This window comes from Gymnoscopelus braueri, assembly GCF_963280865.1.
Source record: "Gymnoscopelus braueri genome assembly, chromosome: 2".
NCBI classification, from domain to species: domain Eukaryota; kingdom Metazoa; phylum Chordata; class Actinopteri; order Myctophiformes; family Myctophidae; genus Gymnoscopelus; species Gymnoscopelus braueri.
This window is the reverse complement of record NC_137604.1, coordinates 43,930,950-43,952,877: the sequence shown is the minus strand read 5'-3', so window position 1 is coordinate 43,952,877 and position 21,928 is coordinate 43,930,950. Positions and strand designations below refer to the sequence as shown.

General features: G+C 41.3%; 3 protein-coding genes across 9 annotated transcripts in view; 2 read left to right on the top strand and 1 right to left on the bottom strand.

The window, feature by feature from the left end:
- LOC308095642 (G2/mitotic-specific cyclin-B2-like) overlaps window positions 1-269 on the bottom strand; it is a gene marked incomplete at its 3' end in the record, with an annotated part of 42,698 nt that extends 42,429 nt beyond the window's left edge. Inside the window, exon 1 of the mRNA XM_080442690.1 lies at window positions 157-269. Within this exon, the coding sequence (XP_080298816.1) occupies window positions 157-159 (3 nt within the window). The 5' untranslated portion in view covers window positions 160-269. The remainder of the gene's footprint in view (window positions 1-156) is intronic.
- A 52-nt stretch (window positions 270-321) lies between these two features.
- LOC308075743 (uncharacterized protein) lies at window positions 322-4,955 on the top strand. 7 transcript variants are annotated; one of them, XR_013932214.1, is made up of 8 exons: window positions 322-460; window positions 589-689; window positions 1,460-1,599; window positions 2,003-2,094; window positions 2,424-2,497; window positions 3,159-3,232; window positions 4,575-4,648; window positions 4,816-4,955. XR_013932214.1 is itself a non-coding variant. In XM_080415689.1 (6 exons), the coding sequence occupies exons 2-6, from the start codon at window positions 661-663 to the stop codon at window positions 4,859-4,861; spliced, it is 381 nt and encodes a 126-aa protein (XP_080271815.1). In that variant the 5' UTR covers window positions 322-460; window positions 589-660; the 3' UTR covers window positions 4,862-4,955. The 7 variants fall into 7 exon arrangements, 3 of the variants coding, with proteins under 3 accessions (XP_080271815.1, XP_080271816.1, XP_080271817.1); XR_013932215.1 differs by lacking the exon at window positions 3,159-3,232 and adding an exon at window positions 2,669-2,742; XR_013932213.1 differs by lacking the exon at window positions 3,159-3,232.
- Window positions 4,956-11,968: 7,013 nt separating this feature from the next.
- LOC308095631 (uncharacterized protein) lies at window positions 11,969-20,035 on the top strand (the record flags this gene model as incomplete). Its single annotated transcript, XM_080442681.1, has 5 exons — window positions 11,969-12,049; window positions 16,340-16,444; window positions 17,970-18,119; window positions 18,994-19,140; window positions 19,850-20,035. The coding sequence occupies 5 exons, from the start codon at window positions 11,969-11,971 to the stop codon at window positions 19,883-19,885; spliced, it is 519 nt and encodes a 172-aa protein (XP_080298807.1). The 3' UTR covers window positions 19,886-20,035.
- Window positions 20,036-21,928: the final 1,893 nt, after the last annotated feature.

Below are 21,928 nucleotides of genomic sequence, written 5' to 3'. Positions count from 1 at the left end.
CGACCAGCAGAGAACAGATCTTCAAGCTGACAAAGCGTCGGTTATAAGCTTGGAAGATCACACAGTTCGGCGAGCGACACCAACGTTAACGTTTAGTAACGGGAGAATAACAAGCTTAACTCTAGATATTTTTCATAATGACTGTAGGCTACTCACCATAATGCTAAACTCCACCGAAGATACGATAAAACCGTAAGCAACTGTCAATAAACAGTGATGTCTGTCGTCTTCAGTTATCTACCGCAGGCAGTAGCGAGTCAGAAGTCCTCTGTTGTTGAAGCATCAAACACTGACTGAAGCGCTCTCTCAGCTGCAGAGTAATTTAAAAGAGAGTAAAGACACGCTTTGATGTCGCCGCTAACCGGAAGTGACGTTGACGTAGCCCTCTGTAGTTCCAAACATTCTGCTCCTCCGTCCAGCTCCATTCATATTATCCCGGTTTTGAGACTCAAGCTCACTGGTAAGTTGATGAAATTACTTTATTTTTTTTGCAACACTGGTTAGGCAAGGCATAGGGACGACAGATTCAGCGTTATAAAGAGAAATCATAGTGTTATTTTATGTAATGGGCTTTATGTTTATCTTAAGAAAATAGCCCATCGATCTGATGCATTGATGGAAAGCACCTCTTCCAGTAATAACCAGTGGAGCTAACGTTACATGTATTGGTGTGCGATCATGAAAATCATGTAAGTCACTAATATTATATTTGTTTAGGTTTGATCCAGTAGTTTTAGTTAAGTCTGTAATCTTTAATTTACGGTGTATTTCATGCTTAATTGACAGCACAAGCACATGGTAGTTTGGCCTGCTTGTTCACACTCTAAACCAGGTTACAGTGATATACATGTTCATATTGTGTTTGTTCGCATTTATAGTAGCCTAATCCTTGGTGAATTGAGCACTTTGCATGGCCTTGTGGATGCAGGAGTAGCAGGTTGAGTTTAGATTTGATGCCAATGCAACAACTGCAGTCCAGAATATTTCTCATTTTGTAGCCTGACAATATAAACTGGCTCAAGATGGCGGGGGGGGGAATAGAAAAAGAAAACACATACTGTATTTAAATTAAATATACAGTCATCTTTAACCATTTCAAATAACGAAATATGATTTGTAACCATCTAGTCTAAATAAAATGTACAATCATGTGTATACGATTATAATTTATGGCACCTATGAAGTCCCATGTGGTAATTGAGCAGGGACCAATCAGTGAGCCACCTCCCCAATGAATGCCTGGTGATTGGTCACATCCAGATTGTTAAATTGCTTAATAGATGTCTGAGTGAGGTTTATTTTATGTTTGACATTCAGTGGTGGCAGAGGTAGGTGAATGTGGTGTTTTATAACGTCCATTTAGTCTGGTTTGATAACAGTTTACCAATTTTTTTCTAATGTTTGAGTTGGCTAAACGCTGCAGTGCATTACTCCATTGATTGCCTTTCTCTTCCCTCAGGCCTGTTAATGTGTCCTGCATGGTTGTGGCTATGGCACTGAAGTTTGAGTCAACACTAAGGGAGGCTAGTATTAGTTGGTTGGTTGACTTGTGTGTACCATTATCATTCTCTACCTCCACGTCCTTGGACACTGTTTTTGGTGAAGAGACACCTTCTCTTGGAGAGCCTCTGTTAACATACAGTCAGGCTTGGCAACTCTACGTTGTTTTTTTCATTATTATTTTTAATTAATTTCAAATCAGAACCACCCTGTGTAAAGTGTCAAAGTTACCACAAACAAGACGACACATTTTCTCACATTTCTGCTCCATAGAGCCATTCTAATGTCAATCCTACAAAGCAAACAATAATCATACATGACTCGTAATTTTGTTTTCCCTGTATCATTTATTCACATCACGCTAATGGGCTTAAATCAGAACAATAGCCCCCTGAAGACCCAAATGCTGTTCTGAAAAAAGCAGGTTATTCCTAATTATTTTATGACTTGGCTAAATCACGTCTCTTGACAGCCCAGAAAAAATAAGCCATCCCTGTTTCAGCGTCCAGGTCGGGGATCAGAGCTGAAAGGTTGGTGTCAGAGGTCCCCTACTGCCAAGGGGGCTGGAGCACAGAGGGCAAGAGCAGTGCCAAGGTACAGTAGCGTATTCGATCTCCTTACATTTCTGCTCCATGCAACTTATTTTCCCCTGAACAGGGGTTGCAGATTTGTTTAGACGCATTGGAGACACTGGCAGAGTGATGGAGAGACGCAGATGCTGGTGCAGTGACGACAAAGGTATTCAGTGGAGCCCCTGTAACAGTGGGGCGGTGCTGCTGCAGTTGGTGTGGTGATGATGAAACTATGACATTAGAATGACAGAATGTTGTTTGAAATTAGTCAGTCATTCTTAAATCTACCATAAACAAGGAAACATATTTATTTTTGTCCTGATGCATTTTCTACTTTACCTTTTTTACTAGGAACGATGGCGACTCTGGCTGACTGAGGGACAGGCTGACAGAGCGATGCAGAGGCTTGTGGTGCGACGACAAAGGTATTCACTGGAGCCCGATGTTGTGGCAGTTGTTGTGATGATGAGGCTATGACATTAGAATGGGAGAGAGTGTTGTTTGAAATAAGTCAACGTCATTCTTAAATCTACCATAAACAAGGAAACATATAAAAAAAATTCCTGATGCATTTTCTACTTTACCTCTTTTACTAGGAACGATGGCGACTCTGGCTGACTGAGGGACAGGCTGACAGAGCGATGCAGAGGCTTGTGGTGCGACGACAAAGGTATTCACTGGAGCCCGATGTTGTGGCAGTTGTTGTGATGATGAGGCTATGACATTAGAATGGGAGAGAGTGTTGTTTGAAATAAGTCAACGTCATTCTTAAATCTACCATAAACAAGGAAACATATAAAAAAATCTCCTGATGCATTTTCTACTTTACCTCTTTTACTAGGAACGATGGCGACTCTGGCTGACTGAGGGACAGGCTGACAGAGCGATGCAGAGGCTTGTGGTGCGACGACAAAGGTATTCACTGGAGCCCGATGTTGTGGCAGTTGTTGTGATGATGAGGCTATGACATTAGAATGGGAGAGAGTGTTGTTTGAAATAAGTCAACGTCATTCTTAAATCTACCATAAACAAGGAAACATATTAATTTTTTTCCTGATGCATTTTCTACTTTACCTCTTTTACTAGGAACGATGGCGACTCTGGCTGACTGAGGGACAGGCTGACAGAGCGATGCAGAGGCTTGTGGTGCGACGACAAAGGTATTCACTGGAGCCCGATGTTGTGGCAGTTGTTGTGATGATGATGAGGCTATGATATTAGAATGGGAGAGAGTGTTGTTTGAAATAAGTCAACGTCATTCTTAAATTAAGCAATATTACACGAAAGGGTGTGCTTTACCGTCATTATTAGCACGCCTGTGATGCGGTCAGGAACGAGGCGCAGCCGAGTTCCGCCGCGATCACAGAATTGCTAATAATGTAAGGTAAAGCACACCCTCGAGTGTAATATTGCGATTATACAACAGTTACCAACAAAACACATCCAAATGTATTCATATTGTGGGGCAATTCATAATAAAAAAAAATCGCTTATCCGTTTCCCTGTAAGAGAAGAGTTTATTTGACTGAGACAAAATAGTCCCTGTAACAGCGCAGCACTGTCAGTCATCGTCTCATCAACACAGCTGATTCCAGTAGGCTATATGCTCCGTCGTACGATCGTGTTACGTGGCCAAAATAACTGATCTACAAGCTCACAACGCGTCAAGATGGCGATGCGTTGTGAACTTGTAGATCGGCTATTTTTGTCGTGCGATACCTTCGTACGATAAAGTATAACATACACTGGACTGTTAACGAAATGGGAGTAATTTTACTTTAACACAGGAGGATATTTATACAGTATGGATGTTACCATTGAAATAAAGCACACTTTTTTTCCAGTTATTCCTTTTATTATAGGATTTTAGGCGATTTAGTGTGCTCTCTTCTAACCATTGATCAACCGTAAGTCCACCAAATAAGTCAAAATTAACAACATAGTCCATTTTGCGTAGCTGTTTGTTCTCCGGTGGCGGCGGTGGGTACTGTCTGTTTGTTTTCCTACGGTGGGACAGCGTGACTTCACAGCACAGCTGTGCGCTATATGGTCTAATCAGGTGCGGACTGCAGTGCGGAGTGATTTATTAAATGTGATTAGGCCCGTGCTATGATGCTGGTTTGAAGCACGGCTAGAAAGCTATTTCAGCCAATCAGATTGCTTGGTCGGAACTACCTGTTGTATAATCTACCATAAACAAGGAAACGTATAAAAAATGTTCCTGATGCATTTTCTACTTTACCTCTTTTACTAGGAACGATGGCGACTCTGGCTGACTGAGGGACAGGCTGACAGAGCGATGCAGAGGCTTGTGGTGCGACGACAAAGGTATTCACTGGAGTCCGATGTTGTGGCAGTTGTTGTGGTGATGATGAGGCTATGATATTAGAATGGGAGAGAGTGTTGTTTGAAATAAGTCAACGTCATTCTTAAATCTACCATAAACAAGGAAACATATTAATTTTTTTCCTGATGCATTTTATACTTTACCTCTTTTACTAGGAACGATGGCGACTCTGGCTGAGTGAGGGACAGGCTGACAGAGCGATGCAGAGGCTGTTGGTGCGACGACAAAGGTATTCACTGGAGCCTGGTGCTGTGGCAGTTGTTGTGGTGATGATGAGGCTATGACATTAGGATGTGATAGAATGTTGTTTGAAATTAGTCAAAGTCCTTGTCAAAGCTACGATAAACAAGGAAACATTTGTTTTCATACCATTTCATGGTTTACCTATTTGTCTAGGAGCAATGGAGAGGCTGGTGGAGTGATGGAGAGACTGGTGGAGTGATGGAGGCGCTGGCAGAAGGATGGAGAGGCTGGCGGAGCGAGGGAGAGGCTGGCGGGGTGATGTAGAGGCTGCTGTAGCATTGACAGAGCTGGGCACTGCGGCTACTGAAATGATGGAGTGCTTGAGTTGATGGGGTGATGATGTAGCTGTAATATTAGAATGTTGTGGTAACTGGCACTTGACATGATTTTCGGACACATTTCAAACAAGACTCAAATTTCCTTAACCACAGGACTGAGCTTGTACAGTGTTATCATCAATGAAACTCAAATAACCATAATAACAAAAAAACAGACTATACCTGCTGAAGCTGAAGCCATCCTAGGTGCTGGGGCATTTGTAGGAGCTAAGGTCAGACCAAATTCCTGCATAACGACCATCATGGTTTTTGATGGGGGCCTGCTTGTTGTAGGCCTAGATGTTGCTTGGCCTTGCTGGTCTTTCTTTGCCCTCTTTGTCTGGCTTTTGCTTCCAAGGTGACCGCTACCAGAAGGCACTTTGCTTCTTTCAGCCCTGATTTGCTTTGCCACGATTCTCAGCCTCAGTCTGATGTATCTGTCGGCAATTTTAGTTTTTACATCATGGCATAAGGGAAGCCTGCTGTCCAATCGACTAGCCTCTCTCTTCAGAAAACCCACAGCATCTGGGAGCTCCATCAGCGAGGCACTGGTCTTAGTTCGGAACAGCTGTTCGGTTTGCTGAACTAGATCAAAGGCGTCTTGCGATGGCCGGCAAAGAGCACCTGGCTTGAATTCCTTCAGTCTCAGCAAGACACTGTGCTCTCCTTCAGGGCTGTCATTGTGTTTGATTGACTTTTGGCATTCATCACAAATCTTAGAATATCTGACCACCCTATTTACAATGTAGCCTGCGAGGTGGTAGAGCGCACAGCTCTCAGTTTTTGACATTTGTTGTGTAGGGCTGCACTCCAACAGCGGCTCCATTCTGAGGCCAGGAGTGGGAATTGTCTCCTTTGTGTCCAGGAAGTCTGCCAAAAGGCTGTTGTCGTCATCCTGGTAGCTTCCTGATTTGACTGTCGTGAGAAATTGTCCCACTGTTATTGTCCTTAGGGCCTGGTGAAACTCCACCGGAGTTGGGACTGGATTTCTCTGTCGGATGCAGCCGAACAGATTTTCAAGACAGTCTTGGGTGAACCTGCTGGTCAACACAAATGTGTGTCCTTGGGCCAGCATCTCTTCCTGGATTGACAATATTGTTTTTGTTGCCATCACAATACCCATTTGCACAGGCTTCCAGCTACCCGGTTGGCCAATCTTCAGCCCAGTGAAGAGCTGGATCATGTCCTGGAGGAAGGTGATGGCCTGTTGGTATTGCTCCATCTTGTGCGTGCTCAGTGCCATTACTGGGTGACGAGAGGACATGAGGTCGAACCAATGGTCCACCTGCTGCAGGAACCATGCTGTTGTCAAGAAAGAGGGGGGTCGTTGTTGTTGCTCCACCATATATTTCAGGCCAGCACTTGTTGCCTTGCTAAAGACATTCAGTGCTGGGCCAACCTTCATCTTGTCAAAATGACTAAGCTGAAGGGATTTGCAAGACAAATTTGGAGCAATTTTCAAAACCATCCTCTCTTGAAAAGCCACCAAGTCTTCCAGTGGAGCAATTGACACTTCATCGGAGGTGAGGTTCTCCTTCTCTACCGTAGCTGGTGGGATTTTGAACGTCTGTCTACGGACCAGGGCATTCCTCAGGTTCTTCACCAGATGTGGGACATCTGGCATGAAGTGCAGCCTCCTGTCTGGTCTTTTTGGATGTGGGACAGACGTGTGGTTGTGATCCACACCAAAGGCCTTCCACATTGCCCTGTTAGGACTGCCCATGTCGGAAGTGACATTACTCACATGCAACCCTATGGAGGCTGCCCTTTGTATGATGTCCAGGATGATGGGCTTGTAACATTTCCCATCAGTGGAGTTGCTACTGTAGTGGTAAGCCACAACTTGTTTCCACCTAGTCGTGCTCCCTGACAACATGAAGACAAGGGCATGTGTAGCCTGTCCTGTGTGGCCTGGCAGTGTAACATCACCATACAGCTTCCCTGTTCCTAGGTGAAGCTCCACGCCTGGTGTGATTGACATTTCATCCAGCGTCAGCACACACTCCCTCTCCATCTCAATCAGGCCATCTACCTTTGGCTTAAGCATGTCAAACACACTCACTAACACTCCTGGTTCCATTTGTAAGTGTTGTAGCCGCCTTTGCAGGGTTCTGATGTCCGGGAGAGGCAACTTCATAGACTGAAGCAGCCTGTAGCCTGTTGAGCCTGTGGCAAATCGGATGTGTATGGCCTTCTTCACAGTGTCCTTTCCCCATCTCATTTGCCTAGTACTCTTCATCCCAAGTGCTTTTGTCTGATCTTTAGTAAAAACTCCAGCCAACTTCATTTCCATGACAGATTGCTTTTTGCGTAGAACCGCATTGATTCTTTTCTGCCTGTTTAGGGCTGCTTTTAATGTCCTTGTTTTAGCCCTTTCCTTTTCCAACTCCTCCCTTGGGTCGCTGGCTCCTGGCTCGCATGGAGGCTCCACCTGCATTGCTGGCTCACTAGTTTCTGGTAAGCCCCTCTCTATCTCCTCACAGACATCACCTTCTTGTCTTTGTTCTCTTCCATTGGCCCCTGGCATGCTCCTCTCATTCACCTCACTCTCCTCACAGACTTCACCTTCCTGTCTCTGTTCCCCGTCATTGGCACCTGGCATGCTCCTCACAGTCTTTCTCTGTTCCCTCTCTTTCCCTTCTCTGCCTTCCTTCAGTGTCTGGAATGATGACATGGCATTGTTAGTGTAACAGGGGAGTAGACAGTCACTGAAATTTGAAATATTTACATTATGACTTCCAAAATATTCATACCAAAGTTAATTTTCACATATGTGTGTTCACCAACCGCTACATGAACAGGAGGTGGTGGTTCAGGGGTGGTTCTGCACACAGGGGCCTTCCTCCTCTTGGGCAGAGGTCGATGTGCAAAGATTGTAGGCACTGCATTGTCTTTTAATTTGAGTTTGCCGTTTCTAGTGTGGGTGAATTCCACTCCCTCAAAATGTGCCTGCAGAATTGCTTGCGAGTTTAATTTCCACACACATTCCAGAATTGTCATACCATTTCATTGTAGTCATGTGCAGAACATTGAATCTTGATCCACAATTGAAATATCCAAATGTAGTGTTAACAAACAACTACCTCACAAAGTTTTGTGTTGTTGACGTCAGTTATTGTCAGGTTTGCCCTCCCGACTTGGATCACCCACTTGTTTCTCCTCTGTTTGTCCTTAGGGAACCCATACATTCGGATGCCCTTCTCGGACCGGCTGGGACATCCGACTGCCACGCAGCCAACCATGGTATAACAATTATCTGTAAAAGTGTTACATATAGATGGTTACAACTAAATGTCATTGTAGTTCATTGTAGTCATGTGCAGTACATAAAGAACATTGAATCTTGATCCACAATTGAAATATCCAAATGTAGTGTTAACAAGATGCCCGGATGTCGGATGCCCGGATGCCCGATACCCGGATGCCCGGATGTCGGATGCCCGGATGCCCGATACCCGGATGCCCGGATGTCGGATGCCCGGATGCCCGATACCCGGATGCCCGGATGTCGGATGCCCGGATGTCGGATGCCCGGATGCCCGATGCCCGGATGCCCGATGCCCGGATGTCGGATGCCCCTTCTCGGACCGGATGCATACATTCGGATGCCCTTCTCGGACCGGCTGGGACATCCGACTGCCACGCAGCCAACCATGGTATAACAATTATCCGTAAAAGTGTTACATATAGATGGTTACAACTAAATGTCAAAGAGATATTTCACTTTCAAAAAAACGTTGCGTCATTTCATTGTCTACTCAGGCTTTTGTGAGCCCCGCAGACAGTTTAAGTTGCTTGATTCAGTATTTAGATATTTGATATTCATTTTATCATACACGCCCCCTTCCTAAACAAACCCATTGTAACTTCAAACCCCATTTGTAGTCCAGTAATATTGGCACTTGACCTCCCACTAATTGCAACAAAAACAAACTCAACTGATTTTGTATCCTAAATATGTCCTGAATGAGAGGAAAAAAGTCGCAAGGAATTGCATGTAGGGAAATTTCAAAATGGCCACCATCCACACTGTTATTACACATACAATTATATATCTTGAAAAACGAACACTGTATGAAGTCGACATTTGGCAGGTGTGTTGCTGAGGACCCAGAGAAATGCAGTATCAAGTTTGAACTTGTTTGGATGAGCGGTTCTTAAGAAAGCTGCAATTAAGTGGCCCATTCTAAACAGGCATATTAAGTATAGGCATTCTATGCATAATAACTTAAGGGGTTAACCTAGGACAAATTGCAACAGAAACTCTTTCAACTTTTTTTGTTTCATAAATATGTTAGTTATAACATATCAAAAGTCCTAAGAAATCCCAGTGGTGGAACATATTGAAAAATGCTTAAATATGTGATGTGCTGATGTCACAATTTCCCATTGACGCCCATGTTAAAGAATATTTAAGCATGTTTCCTTGTCTAATTTCCACACAAAAGGTTCAATACTGTCCACTATCAACCATAAACTGTGTAGTTGGATGCATTACAGTGCTTGTTAAAAAAAGAAGAAGAAGAAACTAATCTTAACCCTTCAAGTGCCATTTCTGTATGTTTTGCATTATGCATTTGTATGCACTCGGTTTTCATGTTCATTTCATATACATTCTTATGTGAAGCACTGCGCATGTGATTTTGTTGATGTAAAGCACTGCATTTTGTTCTGAAGATACCATCTTCTCTGTTGGGAAGATGGTATGCCGCCAACACTGTCTTGCCAATGCTGAGCTACAAACGCCACCTGCGGAGGTAGGCTACCATGGTGCCCATGTCTTGGTTGAGACCGTCTTCCATCACCTTCAATTATAATTAGACCTATTTGATCCCGTGGGAGAAATTAAGTTTCAGAAGTATTCAGTGTATTGTCATCGGGACACATCAACAACTTGGCAGGGCCGGGAATCGAACTTGAGACCTTCTGCTTCTGAGGCTGGCTCTCTACCCATTCAGCTATGGCCATCCTGTTGGTCTTTGCTTCCATGTTAGTCATCTCAGCATGATGGCTAGGTCGTCCACATAACCATATTTTTTTCATGTTGTAAATGGTAAACGGTGCATTTGTATAGCGCTTTTATCCAAAGCGCTTTACATAGATTGTGCATTACATTCACCCATTCACACACACATTCATACACCGATGGCGGAGGAAACCATGCAAGGCACTAACCTGCTCATCGGGAGCAATTAGGGGTTCAGCGTCTTGCTCAAGGTCACTTCGACACTAACTCTGGGGGAGCCCCCCAGCCCGGGATCGAACTGGGAACCTTGCGGTTTCCAGTTCACTCTACCCTGGCCACTCTACCCCTGAGGCACTGCCGCCCCATGTTGTATCTGGTAGGTCATAGATGTAGATGTTACAGCATTGAGGAGAGAACACACCCTTACGGAATACCATTCCTCAGTCATCTGAGCCAGCTGTGCTGGCCATTACTGGTCTGTAGAGTGAAGCTGCGGTTTGACAGCATCTCCATGATGAAGTTCGCCATATCTCGATCAGGGATTGTCCTCCGAAACCTCAGGTGGAATTCACAGTGCCAGACTATTTTCGGATTTAGTAATAAAAAAAAAAATCTAAGTTCTGATTTCTAAAACATTTTTAATTCACTTAATAATAATAATATTAATAATATTAATAATAATAACAATAATAATAATAACTTTATTTCACTTTCATACAGAAAATGCAGCTTAAAGTGCTTCACATAAAAATGTATATGAAATGAACATTAGTTCATAACAATGCAGCAATAGCACTCGAAGGGTTAAGGCTTTTTTTCTTTTTACAAGCGCTGTACTACATCCAACAGTTTCTGATTGATATTTGGCAGTATTGAACCTTTTTTGTGGAAATTAGAGAAGAAAACATGCTCAAATCCTTTTTTAACATGGGCGTCAATGGGAAATTGTGACATCACCTATTTAAGCATTTTGACATTTTGTAGTGTGATATTGTGTGCGCATAATTTAATTGAGTTGTTTGATCAGTACTTGATCAGTAGTGTGATTATGTGATCATAATAAATTCTTGTCACTGATATTCTGTATCCTTGTTTTGCTACAAGGAACACATACAGCATAGTCAAATCTAGCAGAAAGGGCCAAAAAGCGTTATACTTACAGGTCATTTTCAAAACTTTCCCTTCATACGATTCCTTGCGACTTTTTTTCTGTGATTCAGGACATATTGAGGATACAAAATCAGCTGAGTTTGGTTTTGTTGCAATTAGTGGGAGGTTGACCCCCATTTTGACCTAAAAGGCCTGGACTATTGAACCATGTTAGATTTATCAAAAACACCCGTCCTTGGTTCTGTTGACTCAATACTGCCCTCCTAATACGTGAGGGGCTGTATTTTTTCGATTTCTTTTTTCATTTGTTTGATTACATTTTTTTTATTGTAATTTTTTTTCATTTTCCAAAACTAATACAAAATAAATGAAAAAAGTAATTGAAAAAACACGGTCTCCTCGCGTATTAGAAGGACAATATCAGTCACCAGAACCAAGGACGGGTGTTTCCGATGAATCCATCATGGTTAAAATAGAGTTTGAAGTTACAATGGGTTTGTATAAGAAGGGGGCGTGTCTGATAAAATCAATATCAAATATCTAAATACTGAATCAAACTTAAAAACTGTCCGGGGTGCTCCCAAAAGCCTGAGTAGACGATTAAATGACCCAAAATTAGTTTGAAAGTGAAATATCACTTTAACAGTGAAACACAAGTTTCCCACAGATGCATAGATCTGATGTAATGGAATGAACAATTAACATTGTTGCGACTGATAGCAATCTCCAATGAATTGATCAGCCAGCAGGCTAAGCCTGGGAGATAAACTGTATGACGCGCACATGAAAAGGACTTACGCCCAACCAGAAGCTCAAGTTTAAAATGTTTTACTTCAGTGTCACCAAATTTTACAATTACATGTTAATGTTTCCAATAACTATGTGCCAAGAAATAAGTTAAACAGTGAGGAAAATGCAAAATGCGGTCAACAAAAAGTATACCTCTCCCAGCTCACCCTACCCCCACGGTCAAACCAGCCATAAAGGTGAGCAGGTGAGTGCCATTACTTATAGCCGCTGGAGGCTACCCACAGAGACACTCCCACCATCAAGGTGCCAATGAGGTGCCTACATCTATCGGTGCCCAAATACAAATACAAAACCCCATTTGGCTCCTACAAACATAGTCGAACATCTTTGGAAATGGGATGGTAAAAAGCTCTTGACTAGATGTGTGCTGATATAGCGATGATCCACTCCATAATAATCTCTTTGTTCCTTCTAGGATGAAATTCTGGAGTGCAGGGGCCAGGAGCTTGATATATATTGTTTTGTGTGTGTGTGAGAGAGTCTTTAACTGTGAATAAAAGGTTAAATTGAATGCTAGTGGTTGCCTTGTGTATTCTGAACTATTTACTGAATGATTTGTTTGAGCAGATGCTGGCATGATAGATATTTGATATTAGTTGCAACATAGTTTAAACTAAATTCAGTTTAGCACCGCCATCTAGAGGCCAATTTACAGTGTGTGCCGTGTGCTGTCCAAAGAGCTACCTGTTGAGATGTGGACCAGGGATGTGGACCAGGTACTGATCAGATCTTCAACTTCAACTGGGCTGAAATGGCTGAGAATGAGAGAATCGTGATTCATGTGTCATCCCTATGAGCATTACAGTATAATAGTACATGATGTATTCTAAATTATATAATGAACAGATAAAGGGTCGGAATTAAAGGGCTAAGATATACAGTGGTGGAAAAAGTACTCAAATGTTTTACTTGATGAAGTACTCTTTTACAAGTAAAAATCCAGAATTAAAAATTGACTTGAGTAAAAGTACAAAAGTATTGGTATAAAAATGTACTTAAAGTACCAAAAGTAAAAGTACTAAAATGTTTGAAAATAGCAGATCTACAAGCTCACAACGCGTCACGACGTGTTGTGAGCTTGTAGATCTGGTATTTTCAAATAGCCTAGGTATAAAATAAGGCTAAAGTGGTTAATGTATGTTTTATAATGTAATCATTTATATCTGCAAAGTAAGTTTTAAAATAATTGTAGTGAAGTAAAAGTACAATATTTGCCTCTGAGATGTAAAAGTACTGAAAAATATAAATACTCCAGTAAAGTAAAAGTACCTCTAAATTGTACTTAAGTACAGTATTTAGTTACTTAGTTACTTTACACCAGAGTAGTTGAAATTATTATTATTCTACTACTCTGCTTTACACCACTGAAGATACAGTATAGTATGAACAGTATAAATGCTAGAAATTTGCTAATATACTGTATGTATTGTAGGCCTGTACAGTTTGGACTAGTATGAATGGTGCTATAGTGAAATATTAATGTCAAGACTAGGCTAGGACGCCTGAAGGTACAATATTAATATGATGTACACATTCTAGACAGTAATATCTATAGTGTTTCTGTCTTTATAGCCACATATAGGCTTTTGTCATGGGCTAAAGTTAAATGTGAAGCACAATATAACACTCAGGCAGTTTAACTTATTCGGTGACATTAATTCGTGTCCTTGTGTGATGTTGTTAGTCATTTTGCCCGCCAAGTGAAATGTTATATGAATTGATACATAAAAAAATATCTAATGTAAATTAATAGTAATTATAATAAACTAGCAGACATATAAATGAAGGACACAGCCGTAATCGATCTATAAATGCGTTAATCTTACCAAAATTGCTGGAAATGGAATCACTGGCATCAATTGATAGATGCTGCAGCAGTCTTCCCGCTCATTGAAACAGCGGGATCAGAGGTGTTATAACATATAGGCCTACACACGAATTTGAGCGGGATCCTCATCACGCACGCACATAGGCGTGTGTGTGTGTGTGTGTGTGTGTGTGTGTGTGTGTGTGTATATATATATATATATATATATAAAATATATAAATATATAATATATATAAAATATAAAACGTATATGTATGTATATATATATATATATATATATATATATATATATATATATATATATATATATATATATATATATATATATATATATATATATATATATATTTATATATATATTTATATCCCCCACACACACAAAGTGAATGTTAATACAGATAAACAGCTGTGGGTATATGATGTACCCACTGTATCATACTGTTCTGTATGTCACATTCATACCCATACAGTTAATTCTATTTATATATTATACCAGGCCCAGGGGTCTTCAAAGTGTTTCAGACGAAGGACCCCTTAGCTGAGAGAGATGATGATCACGGACCCCCACTATATAAAATTGTGTTGCAGATTCAACTTTTTCATAGATTTCATAGATACCCTCTACCAAACCTCTTTGCCTAAAATAGCAAATCTACAAGCTCACAAGCCAGTGCTGCTATGCGTTGTGAGCTTGTAGATCGGCTATTTTCCCTAAAGTTCCCTCCAGAATACACAAAGATTTGAAGGCCCCCTGTAGTAACTCTGAGGACCCCTAATAGTCCCTGACCCCCTGTTGAAGAGCCCAATATACATACACTAATAGTTCTCAAAGTGGGGTTCGGGGACCCCCCAGGGGTCCTTAATATAATACGTAGCATCAAAATCTGTTTAAGCACTACCATACATTGGCTATTTGAAAATAGCCAATCTACAAGCTCAAAACGCGTCTCAATGCCATGTGTTGTGAGCTTGTAGATCGGCTATTTTCAAAAAATGAAATATTTTTGAAACATTTTATGAAACATGGTATGGGGGCAAAATATTTTCAGATCGGGGTCCGTGGCCAAAGACATTAATTCGGGAGTCCTTGACATGGAAAAGTTTGAGGACCACTGCATTGATTATAGAGATAACACTAGCTCCATTAAGAACCTCTCACTCCGCTATACAGCTCGGAGTGATCGGTTCTTAATGGAGCTATGATAACACATGATTCTCTCGTCCTCAGCAAGAAGAATCCCCTGCAGTTTCTTGCTCCTTGGACATGACACACTGGAACTCAGCTGTAGATGCGAAACTGCATTTTGTTGTCTCAGTAGTACTTGTACTCTGTGCAGTGACAATAAAGTTGAAACTAAATCTAATCATCAATCATAAAAACAACTGCTCAATTTAAGCCAAGTAGGACATTTATCAATTGTAGGCTACAGATTACAGAATATGCAAGGCAAATAATGGCATTCAATAAAACATTTTATTCACAATGTAGCGTGACGTCCACAAGGTCTCCAAGTCAGTCTCACAACACACACACACACACACACACACACACACACACACACACACACACACACACACACAATTATCCAGCTCGTGCACTTCATCATGGTATCCTAGAAGAGAGAGAGAGAGAGATATAGTGTGTGAATGGATCATCTTTCTTCTACACACAGACTATTTTCTTACAATACACATTAATTAAGGTTGTTTTATAAAAATCTCTATTCACTAAATAGAAGAGAGGTCTGCTTAATGCGTTAAAATGTCCAAAAATGCAGTCATTTCGTCAATTTACCAGCGAGCTGGCTTCGGAAGACTAGATATGAATGAAGCTGAACGGAGGACAGTGCAATGTTTGGAACTTTAGGACGCTACGGGCACACTACTTGGTGACGTCATTTCCGCATTCCATTCTTACAATGGGAGTCGACGCTAGTGTCAGAACTCTCTTTAAGGCTCTGCTCAGCTGCTACCTACCTCAACGCCCACAGACCGCACGTGACTCCTCTGATTGGCCGGCTGCCCGCCGAATGCACGCCGCTCATTGGTTGAAGGGATGCACATTGCGTCATTTGAAGGTGCGCGCGTTTGCGTGTGGGAAAATAGCCGATCTACAAGCTCACAAAGCGCCATGTCAGAGTCATGGTGAGCTTGTAGATCAGCAACTTTCCCGCACACAGCGAAACCGTGGCATTTTAGAGGTTTTAACTTTATTTAACAATGTTATACACACAATACAGTAGGTTTAAACTTCAAAAATAAAATATAAACAAAAATGTATGTTATATTAAATTTACCTATATATTGTGTTTGCGAACAAACGAGTTTTTGTCAACTTTATGATTAAAAAATATATAATTAAACATAAATTATATAATGATAGATGCGGGGGAAACGTTTCACATCTCGCGAGGTTTGGTTTGTAAACAAACTCACCACGCTGTTCCCTGACTCACAGACACACCCACAGCAAGCAGCCTACACTAACTTTAGTGTCTTTAGTCAAGTTTGTGGACGCGTGATTTTTGTGGAGACAAAACTTTACATCGTTTTCCTTTCGAGAATAAAGAGTTGTGGAAGTTATGGTTGATTACAGACGCAAGGCAAGCGTACCAAACGTATGTGTGCAGTGGTCATTTTCTGAAGACAGACTACAAGTATCTTCCAAAGAGACGACTGTTGAAAAGTACAGCCGTACCGTCAGTTTTTCCAGACAGAGAGCACGTTACTTCTGGATCAACAGCTTCTCAGGTAAGACATGCTAATATTTAGCCCTGAAACATGACAGTCATGACGAAACTTCAACCTGGTTTTTGCTCCTTCTCCGTTTACGGCCCGTACATCTACATAAACGTTCAGATTTCAAATATAAAGTGCTTACCTCATTGCCATGAATGTTTCAATTCACTTCGGGTGGGTATAAGTACCCGTATCTTCCGTATTGTTCAATAAGAAACATGTTAATCCGATCGGTGGCCATTTTCTCATAGAGTTATAATGTATCAGACTGCAATACACCTTCCAACCGATAGGGTCGCGCAGTTGAAAGCATATGAAAAGAATGGCCACCGATCGGATTCAAATGCTTTTTATTGAACAATACGGAAGATGCGAGTACTTTTGAGGGCCGTAGTAGTATTGTAACATCCGTGGCCATGAGGTAAGAACTTTATATTTGAAATCTTAACGTTTATGTAGATGTACGGGCTGTAAATGGAGAACGTGCAAACACCAGGTTGAAATTCAGCCATGACGCTCGTGACGGACAAGCGTCGTGTGATCCATGGCTAGCTAACATGCTAATAGTATATAGTTTGTAGTAAATAAATTAACCGTAGTTCCAGTTGACATTTGTCATTATATTGTACTCAGATATGTTCTTTGTTCATTTGAGCTGGTTCAAGGAGTAGGACCAAGGCTAAAGTTAAATAAGGGGTGGATGTGTATGTTTGGAAAGCATCCCATTCAAAAACAGAATTTTGTATAGTATATCATGTGGAACCCACTGCATTACAGTACAGTTGGTTAACCCACCCTCTGTTCATAGCAGGACGTTGCCAGTCCACAGTCCATTCTCCATTCTCCTACTAACTCCACAGGACTGTTGGATTTGTGTATTTTATGTACTTTTATCTAGCTAACTTCATATACTTGGCTAGATTTGTAAACTGGTTCCTTTTGATTGATTGATTACATATTTTATTAAGCAAAAATGTAAACAGCACAATTACATTTATAATACTTTGCCTAAAAGGTCTGTCCAAAAAAGTCCTTGCTGTCTTGTTTCCATTGGGGTCCTTGGTGTTCAATTCATAGGCATTTATAGTAGCAACAAAACAGTTCAAATATCAACACAAAAATACAGAAAAAATAACACTATATGTACAAACAAAACAAAAAAATGCAGAGAAAAAAAATAACCTGAGGAACATCCTAGAAGAAGATATTTTGAAAAGCAGATAGCTAGCTAGATAATATGTTTGGGTGGGGGAAGCCAAAGGAGCCTATAGCCTGATAAGTTGAATACTAGTTGTTTTTCTGTTTTTGTTTTTTTCACAGCAGGCATAAATTACTGAGGAAATTCCTGAACCACAAACACTTTTTAGCATATACAGTCATTCTTCATCCATAGTGTTTCATACTGGATTCATAGTTGAATGTGTCTTATAGTGTGATTGTGTATTATAACATGATGATATTGCAGTAAAACACAACCTAATAGTGTTTGTTTGCTAATTCGATACATTTTCTTGTTATCTTGTTTATTTCATTACAGTCAATATCTGAAGAATTCCCATCCTGTATTCCAAATCTTGAGCTGTACAGTCCAGTGCTCAGAAAGGCCTCTTCTACACAGGCACGACCACACAGATCTGGCTCATACTACGGCGTTACGCCAGTTCGTCTCTTCAACTCTTGGCATCAGGTATCCAGACAATATGTAGTATGTGTACCGGTATGTAGCTATAATTTTCACTCCAGCGGTGGTTCTCGTTTTCATGTTGAGGACTACCATATATCTGACTGCAAACTCCCATCTGAAAACATTTTTTGCCAGGGACCCTATACAAGATTTGTTAAATAAATATTCCTTATTTGTCAAATGTTTTCAAGATATTTTTGAAAAAGGCCGTCCTACAAGTGAGCTTGTTCATCTGCTATTTTCAAACAGCCAACCATATAGTTAAAGTGGTTAAACAGATTTGTATATATTAAAGGTTCGATGACATTCATTTTCAAATTTTTTTTTTAAATGTTTTTTTGGGGGTTTTATGACCTCAATTACACCCAAAAAATTTGAACATTCAGTGGATTTTCTGTGGTCTGGGGTTTTCTGAATAATTAGGCTGAAAAGTAATCTGAGCTTGGCCCTTCGACAGTGAGGTCACAGTCGATTAATCCCGCCCACTCTCCTCCTCGCCCCTCCCCTTCCCTATCCTTTCCTTTGGGGGGGGCGGAGCAGAGGCGATGATTGACAGGCAAAATCCCTCACCAGCGACACCCGCAGGCAAAGATTTATTTTTTCATTGCAGTTGAAAAGGCTTTAGAAATGTGAGACAAAAACACCTACAGTGAATCACTGGAGTGGAATTTTCAGTTAAAACTTTTTGTACACGTTTGAAGGACCAGGACAAAGACTCTGAATGTGGTGTAAACATGAATGTCATGATACCTTTAAACAATTTCACCACCCTGGAACACCCTCAAAGACCCCTGGGGGTCCCCAGACCCCACTTTGAGAACCATTGCAATACAGTACAGTTTGTCCTAATATATAACACATCCTCTGTCTATTTCAGGAAATCCCTGGTTCTGAAAACACACATGTTCCTACTTTGGCCTCGATTATGAGTCCTGCAGAAAAATACATTCCTTCATCAATGGCACGTCCATGTCAATCCATATCTGGGACATACTACGGTGTCAGCAAAGCTCACCAAGAGAAGGTATTTTTTAATTATATGCTGGCAATATAGATGCACTCCATTTTATTTTAAATGTCTCTTTTATTGAAGTATATCTCCATATGATGTGTTCTAAGATGTATGTATACATCAACTAGCCTGGAGATGTCCACAAATGAAAGGGAGGTTGAGGGGCCACATGTTAGATCATGTTGTATGTATTATACTGAATTTGCTAAGTTGAATAGTTTACTGGACATATCTAATGGTGTATATACCGCCGTATATACCGTTACTGTCAACATTGATTTTCTTTTGTAAACAGGATGGTTTACCAGAGTCAACACCAGCTGTCATAAATATCAAAAGATCAACCCGTCCATATAGGCCTCTGTGTCCACCAAAATCTCTAGCCTCTCCTGGCCTTGCTTCACTAGACACACGTTTTAGTTCAATGGACTTGGCTCATGATAGTACAGCATCCTCACCAAGCAGCCAAGCTGGTAGTGAGGCTAGTTCTGCACACAGACTGCCTGTGTGAACTTCACCCGTCCAGAGAGAGCGACAGCAGATCCAGGAAGTGCTCAGAGCAAGAAGAGTGTCAGGAGGCTTTAAACATTCAGATGATGATAATGATGGTAATCATAACAGAAAACACGATGATGATAGTGATATGTTTCTGAAGTGGTGAAGGTGGTTTCATGACTTCTCTTTTCCTCTTTTCTCCCCTCTTCCTTTCCTCTCCCCACAGATCCTTTACTCCACATCTGTGCAGCTCAGCCTGTAGGAGCTTCAGGACAGAGGAGGAGACGAGGGAGGTGTACGAACATCTGACACCGGCGTTTGAGGAGCATAATAGGCTCTATGCACAGCAGCCATATTAGAAAGATTTTGGGCCTCTTCCTTACTTCACAGGTGTTACCAATGACACTAATGAAGGCTCTGTTCCATTTACTGTAGTGTAGCACAGTGGTTCTCAAACGTTTTAATTCCAAGGCCTCCATAACTCTGTGTACAAATGGAACCAAATCCATTTGTACACTCTCAGAGTTACACACCCGTAAGGGGTCCATTTGGAACCCCCCCAAGGAACCCACTGGTGCAGCAGAGTGTTTCTAGTGAGCCAACATGCACAATACCAGCACCCTGACTCTGTTTGACCAAAATGTAACAGAGCCTTCATTAGTATCATTGGTAAGACCTGTGAAGGAAGGAAGAAAGAGGCCCAATTTCTTTACAATATGGCTGCTGTGCGTAGAGCCTATTAAGAGCTATGATAAAAGCTGCCGACATCTCTCTTGGCCAGAAAACAAACTTCCAAATGCCTTCGTTTGCCAAAACTGCACCTGGAACTTTCCCCTGGTTGACGACGACTACATTCTTAGTGATGTGATGCATATATTGGCTTCAGGTGGGCCTCCGCCTCGCCTCGTCATATTAGACCTCCAATTCAAGAGTCAGACCAACAATTCTCATGGTTCAAACTGATCATTTTATTATACTAATGGATATTTACATAATTTATAGATGGATATGAGACCTTTGCTAGTTTGCTTTTTACATAATACACATACTTGATGGCTCACAACATTAACAGAATTGATGTTACATGATTTGTTTTTGTACAAACAACAAATATTCACATGACAAGTAGACAGACAAACAGTAGACAACCCTTTGTCATAGGCTGTGTACAAGGTCCCAACACAACACGTGAGCTTGTAGATTGGCCATTTTCTGTCGAGTCACACGCATCCTTTCATTTTGAGCAGGCTCAATCGTCACCCCATCTGGAAAAAAAAAGATAATGTAGCTGAAAGGCAACAAGTCTGCATGCCTGATTCAACCTCAGGTGTTGTCAAGCAGGGGAGCAGACAGGCTCTTCACAGTAGATGACTGCAGCTCAGAAAGGCGAGTGACATTCATCAGCTTGCTCCCCGAGTACTTCATCTTGACGGCCTAGTGGAGAGGGAAAACTAGCATTAGTATTTGCGAACGCAGCGGAAGGAGGCGCGCAAGTGGAGCTTACTATGACACCGTGCTCGGCTTGTGTGTCTCTCTGCGTCTCTGTGTGCAGTATTGTGTGCACTGCCTGTGTGCAGCCAAGTAAATGTCCAATATAGATGTACCATACATCAAATGAAAGGTCTTTGAAAACTGAACACACCTGTCAAGGTTGCGTTTAAGCCCGCCCCTTCCCCCGGAAGCCACGCCCCGGAGAAGGCTCCAAAAACTCCCCATTGAAACCCCATGTTAAATGAAAAGTGCCCGAATCGCTCCGAAACTTTTTCTACGAGGGGGTCTACGAACAAATACTTTGGTCTCGGATTTTGGCTCCGCCCCCCGGAAGTGGGTGAAACGGGCACTTCAAACACTTTGTTGAATTGTTCAAAAACATTCAAAGTTTTTTCTTTGTGAATTTGTATTTTTCTAAGATGCTCCTTTTTTTGTATTTCTTATATATTTTTTTATTGGTTACTTTTTTTAAAATAATTATTTTTCATTATTTTTTTGGGGCGTTTGCTTCCCGCATTCGCGCGTCTTACTTGTAATCTAAACATCCCTATATCTCACTCCATTATATTATGCTACATTATACTAACCCTAGTGGAGAGGGAATGAAAGTTGTGTGGTATATGGACAGTGTGCAAGTCAAAACATATTAAGAAATGATACTATACTAATCTAAAGTCAGTTTACTAAAGTAAGAGAATCATGAATGTGTTGTAAGCCAGCCTGTCATCTGATACTCAGAGTGTGACTGGTGAAATTGCTATATTCTAACGCAGCAACAGCTGCAGCTGAGCCAAATGGCCATTGTTGCTTTTAT